We start from the raw sequence: 6,418 nt of genomic DNA, 5'->3' as shown, positions 1-6,418 counted from the left end.
GCTTTCCTTTTACTGGCAGGCTTATAGAACTACAAAAGCCATGAAAACTCAATGTTAACTTAAAAGTGCAACCTCTGTTACTTTAATATTTTTATACTGAGTATCAAGGCATTGTTTACAGTAGATAATGAAATGGTGATGGGGCAGAAAACACACCTCTGAAAGACTTTCTACACAAAAGGATGAACACGTAGTTATTTGCACAAAGCATTAGAAAATACTGTGATATTTTATTATTAAAAATGCTGCTGAAAAGTTTATACATATGTGTCCAGCCATATATATCTTCTATCATTACTTAAGGCAAAAAAAACCAAAAAATTGCAAAACAATAACAGAAGAAACCATTGAACCCTGTGTGCCTCTTAAGGACAAGAATATAAGCCTGGGAAAGTACTTTTGTTTTTCTTTTACAGTTTCAAAGTATATTTTGATATCATTATTATAGAATTCTATGAAGACCCTATAAATCTGTTCCCTCTATAAATCATACATCAGTCCAGATGTATCAAATTATTAAATCAACTTGATTGTAGTTACTTTTAAAAGCTAAAATCATTCACTTACAGGAACTTTTTTTACCCAAATGTCACAAGCCTGACACAGTACTGTACATATTGCTAGCAGAAGACAATTGGAAGTACTAAACAAATACTTTAATTCACATTACAAACATACCCAACTGATTATGATGCCAAGCATCATTACCTTTTTTTTACTTTTTTTTTTTTTTTTACTTTTTTTTTAACCTTTTTTTAAGAGTTATAAATTGCTGCATCTCAGCTGAGGCATTACATAGCTGGTGGAAATGGCCTGGTATAGAGTCAGCAATAATATATTATGTGATGGATCAGTGAAAAAAACAAAACAATTTTCCATTTCCTACTAGTTATACTTTGGGGTTGCTGCTTCATCACATTCTAACCTGAGCTCCCAGGTCAGATTTATAGCACATTTACTGCAGATAAAGGATTATATCAGCCATGTGTTGCATTTTTATCATGTCATTAACTTTTTATTTCCTTCCTTCAGAATTTGCTTTACTACCTGCTACAACAAAGAGTTGTGCAGATGAATAGACCTCAGTGAATCACCTTGTCTTTGCTTTTTTTTGTAGGGGTGACTATTTCAAGGTATTTTATTAGGAAAAAATGGTGTAGAAAACAATAAGAGATACAAGGCATCTTGTGTTAATTATTATGGGACATATGATATCAATGCAGTTTAGTTGTGAATTAAAATAGAAAATACATCTGGGATAGTCACGTTCAAGTGCAGACCAATTTGTTCAAAGATCTTTGGTTACTATCTCTCAATGATGGAGTACCTTTCAAAGACAAAATATAAAGCAATCTTCATCTGCAAAAACTATATTCTGGGTTTTCACATTCAAATCAGTTGTTTGAATCAAACTGCAAAGTTACTTTGATAGCTCTGCTTGGCCCCTGTTTTTCTAGTGAAGGAAAGGCAGAAGGGAACAACCAGCTAATAATTTTGACTTTCCTGAGAGTGATGCTCTCTGGGATTTTCAGTTTTATGCAAATGCAGAACAGCTGAGGATTTCTCTGCTTCTCTCTCCATAACGCTCACTGGCTGTGGGACTGAGTGCAATGAATCAGCAAATAAGAATTTTCTGACAGGTACACTCTCAAGCGCAAAACAAGATACTGGGCTGATAAGTTCTTTACATACTCATCACTCTGAACAGTTTGAACAACAGCCAGCCAACCAACCCTGCATTTCCCAACTTTCAAATTGTAGTTTTATTTTGTTTAGCGATGCTGAGGAGGTGCTTTCTCAGCTGAGATTCTACTGCAACTGCTGGTGAGTTTAGAGCTAGTTTTCCTTGAAGATGGCTGACCAAAACACAGGCTTTCATTGATTTTGTCAGGGCACAAAGCTCTTCCTAATGTATCACAATAACCAAGAACTACAAACTGGACTCCAAATACATATTATTGGATGTTTCTTGGTTCAGTTCAACAAGCTTAAAATAGTAATTCTTTAATTATTTTCTTTTGTATTTTTTCTCTTTGTTTTCCAATCCATTGCTGTGTTGGAATTTAACAAAGGCTAACACAAAATTAAATTATAGAAAAAATGTTTCAGAAAAGAACAACAATCTCCTATGAATACTTTAACATGCACTAGTGTAACCTGTAAGAGAAAATACGCAGGTCACACAGACAACTGTATCCTCTGCATGACACCATGGCCTCATATAAATGAAACATGTTAGAAAAAACTCATGGTTTTTGTTAACCACTAGTAATTAAGAAGAAATTCCTCCGTTGGTCTTGGAGGAAACAGAGGTCATATGACTAATGTATATACACATAGGTCACAATTGAATGCACAATCTTTCTAAAAGCTCTTTTCAAACTGAAAACATCAATAAAAGCTGCTTCTTTTTTTGTTTGTTTTTAAACTCACAGCTATGTACATTTTTACAAAGTTTCTTTAAATATAGTTCAGGCTGGCAAGTCATCTCTTTGCACAGAACTATACGTATTTTACTGCATAGTCAGTCCTCCTCTTTTTTTTTTTTCATTTTTGTTTTTAATAATAAAATTCTATTTTCCCCATCTGAATTACAGCTTCATATGCTGGGTAAAAGCCCATGGTGATGTCTTTGTTTTATCAACGGCCATGGTATGGCACATAAAGAATCTTTTTTATAATTTTATTTATTTAAAAAAAACCAAAACAAAACACCTGTACAGTCACTGGCTCTGTCTTCCAGAAGACTCTGCTTTGCTTGTTACACTTACAACAGCATTTTAAATTACTTCTTCTGGCCTCAACTTTCAATCAAAGTGGCTGAGATCTTAAAGCAGTATTGTAACAGCAATGTACACTTTTCACATTTCACAGGGTTTGTAGTTGATCTTTAACATCAGTGAGTTTCTGTGGGAAGGATCAGTAAGAAAATAATGACTGTCCTTCTCTTTTACTTATTTTTACTTTAGATTTTGACAAGGTGTTCAATGGATGGTATATAACTTTTTCCTCTTCTTTTTTTTTTTTCTTTTTTTTTTTTTCTTTTTCTTTCTTCCAAGTGGCTTGTGAGGGTAGATGGGGAAGGGCTGAGCTATACCCTAGTGGTCGAATGTCCATGGGGCAAATTTGTACTGTTTTGTCCTCCACTGAAAGTGTTGAAAGTATGCAAAGGCTGCATTCCTGTTAATGTATTTGGAATCATGGTTATGGTGTTGGGTGTCATTAGCGGGATGTCATCTGGGGACCTTCTCAAAGTGAGCGTGTAGTCAGGTGGACAGGTGAGTCTCAGTGTGTCGTGGGCCTGCAGTGATTCACACTCGTGGTCATGTTCTAGCTGCTTCATCTGCAAGGACATGATCTCCTCATTTTGTATGTGTGCTATGTCATTGGTGGTGTTCCTCTGGGGGCTGGGACGCCTGTGAGTCTCATGACGCCGCTTGTCCTTCTTGTAATATAATGCAGCAAAAGCTAAAATATTGAGGAACAGCAAGGAGGCCCCCACAGCAATGGTGACACTCAGCTCTGTGGAGTAATCCCTCTTGTTTTCTATCAGAACTGTGGTATCCTCTGGAGCTGTTTTGTGGGTGTCTTTCGAATGTTTGGGATTGTTGGCAGGTGTCATTGCTGGGCGTTTGGTGGCTGGCCATAATTTCCCAGGAGAACGCCGGGTCACATAAGGAAATGAGGTCATGTCAGGAGGGGGGACTTTAGTTGTTGTGGAAACATACTGAAATATTTCATTCAGGTTGTGAAGGTGTGGCACCAGCTCCAGCCAGAAAGCAACTTTGGTTGCTCGATAGTGATCACGAACTCGGGGTTTCAGGCCAATGTGTAAATAAAGTTGGTCCTTAGGATTGTATTTGGACCAGGCCACTTCTTCAAAGCGGTTGGGTTTTGTGTGGATGAACTTTGTGTCCTGTGGAACAGGCTGGTTTGGATCTCTAAAAAAAAATTAAAACAGACAATATTACAGTCATTAACATTCCCACAAAAAACCTACAACAAAACTAAAGCAAACAAACACGAAATCCTCTCAATCTTACAGCTAATAGTTTATCCAATATTTGCAGTAACGTAAAAGCAGAAAAACCCTCCCTAACTGAAGAACAGCTGTTAATAAGTAATCAGAAGAAAACTACTTATTGTACAGAGCATCTCAGATACTACAATATTTTTTTGACATGAAAATATAGAAATCATAGTGTTCAGTTAGCAAAAGGTCATCTGAAGTGATTCAATACCATTCTCCAAGGAGTGTGTCTTAGAGACATACCATCTTAGAGAAGTACCAACTACCTCTTTTCATAGTAAATGTGTAGGTTCAAACCTTCTCCAGGTTTGACACTAACTTTTTCATTTAAGGTACCACTACTTCCACTGCTGTAAGTAGTAAATATGGGCATCTAAGCCCCACAATAATATTCAAGCCCCTTTGAACACACAGAATTATACTTGCTGCACATATTAGAAGGGAGAAAAACCTCTTTAAAACCCGAAGTAGCAGGGCTAATACATGTACCTGGGAACCATTTCTGCTTGGTTTTTTTTTTTTTTTTAATTGAGTTATTAGTCCTCCTGCATTTAAATATCTGCTTGGGGGAAAAAACACGTTTGAACTACCTTTGTGTTGCAAATCTTTCCATAATTCCCACTAGCAAATGACTAGTGAACTTTCGATTTGATCATTGCTACAAAGGACTGTGTTTGGTGGCCAAAGGACAATGGGCCTTAACTGATAGGAGAAATATTTTAGCTGAAGTCAACCAGTTTTACAGTACTTCAGTAGCAGTAAGATAAGAGTAGTAAACAAGTCAGAGAGAATTTCAAAATTGGTAAACCATTTTTTTTTCTTACAGGTTCAGAATAAAGACAAACCAATCTCACAAAGAACATTTAGATGTGGTTAGTGTATGCATATCCTTATTATTTTAAATTTAAATAAATAGCATGAAAAATACAGAAAGTTAAAATTACTTTCACAATACTATGTTTAATAGTGTGTTGCACATTAATTCGAATCATCTTTTCTAGCAATGATTGCTTTCTGTGACTTTGTGATGTATTATACTGAGAGTACATTTTTTATTTCCTGTGCATTACTTAGAACTTTCCATTCTCCTTTTTATTCATTTATATGCATTGGCTTATTTCCTGTGAAAACAATTCTAATATTTTCCTTTTCTTCCAATATACAGTAATGTATATTCTGGGAATACCAAACCATATCCTTACAGATTTTAAAGTATGTTTTTTCTTTCTCCATTTTCAAAAGCCCACGAATCTAATAGCCTACTTTAGCATTCCTTTGCTGTACATAAAGAGCTATTTCTTAGTTCTTAAATGAGACAAGTAATTTGACTTTAATAATTTATGATTCCTGCATTCTTTTTTTACTTGAAAGAAGATATCTTACTTTTTCTTTTGAGAGAAAAGAAAAATTATTTTTCTATAAAATTTTGGTATTTGGCTTACTTATGCTTGTGGTTTTAGTGTTTGGTTTTTTGGGGGTGGTTTAATGTGCTGATATTTATTTTTCTTTAATATTGAAATATATCTCATCCTTCACATTTCAATAATATTCAAAAAATACAAACTAGGAGTCCTGAAATGTTACCCTTCCTTCCTTCCCTCCTTCCTTCCTTCCTTCCTTCCTTCCTTCCTTCCTTCCTTCCTTCCTTCCTTCCTTCCTTCCTTCCTTCCTTCCTTCCTTCCATTTTCTCCCTCCCCCCATTCTCTCTTTCAACAGTTAGGCAAATTATGTTAGTTTAGAAATACAAAAGGTAATTTATTGGTAATTGTTCATCCCAGTTCAAACTAAAGAAGTAATATTCCCTTCCAAGCAGTACAGAAAGAGATGTATGCTGCTGCTTTGAGGGATTCTAACACACACTCAAGAAGGAAATAAAGATATTTATTTTGTTGTTAAAGAACAGACTGAAAGATCCGGAAAATCTAAACACAAAAATATTGGCCCAATTCAATATATCTACTTTGAAAAAACTTTGGGGTTCAAAATATAAATTCCAAGGCAAATTAAAAATCAACAAGGTTATCTAAATGCAAAACATTTTTTTTCTCAGAAACTCAAAATACTGCAAGAGTTCTGGCACACAATCTTGTGTCATCCCCCTTGCTGTTCTGATTCACATCCCAAAAGACTCTAGAAATGGTTCTAGAGAGAATTGATTCCTTAAGTTAGCTCTTGTAAACAAGTTGCAGTTAATACACAGAATAGCAGATGAAGAAGCTGACACTTTAAAAAGCAGCCAAGCTGGACATGCACTTTTAAAAATCTTAGTGGTCTTATAAAAATTATTATTATTATCCTCATAGCTGATGGTTATTTTAGTAAATAACATTTTTTTTAAATTAGCATTCTCACCTTCCAACCATTTTGTATCCTGTGGTTCCCTTTCCC

General features: G+C 35.2%; 1 protein-coding gene across 2 annotated transcripts in view; it reads right to left on the bottom strand.

Annotated features, from left to right (window-relative positions):
• Window positions 1-208: 208 nt before the first annotated feature.
• The window catches only part of NLGN4X (neuroligin 4 X-linked), a 159,498-nt gene continuing 153,288 nt past the window's right edge, over window positions 209-6,418 (bottom strand). For both annotated transcript variants that reach the window (XM_031060404.1, XM_005425175.2), the window contains one exon: window positions 209-3,941. In XM_031060404.1, the coding sequence (XP_030916264.1) occupies window positions 3,092-3,941 (850 nt within the window). In that variant the 3' untranslated portion in view covers window positions 209-3,091. The remainder of the gene's footprint in view (window positions 3,942-6,418) is intronic.

This window comes from Geospiza fortis, unplaced genomic scaffold (assembly GCF_000277835.1).
Source record: "Geospiza fortis unplaced genomic scaffold, GeoFor_1.0 scaffold50, whole genome shotgun sequence".
In the NCBI taxonomy this organism is placed as follows: Eukaryota; Metazoa; Chordata; class Aves; order Passeriformes; family Thraupidae; genus Geospiza; species Geospiza fortis.
Note: the sequence above shows the minus strand (reverse complement) of the source record. Positions and strands in the feature narration are given on the sequence as shown.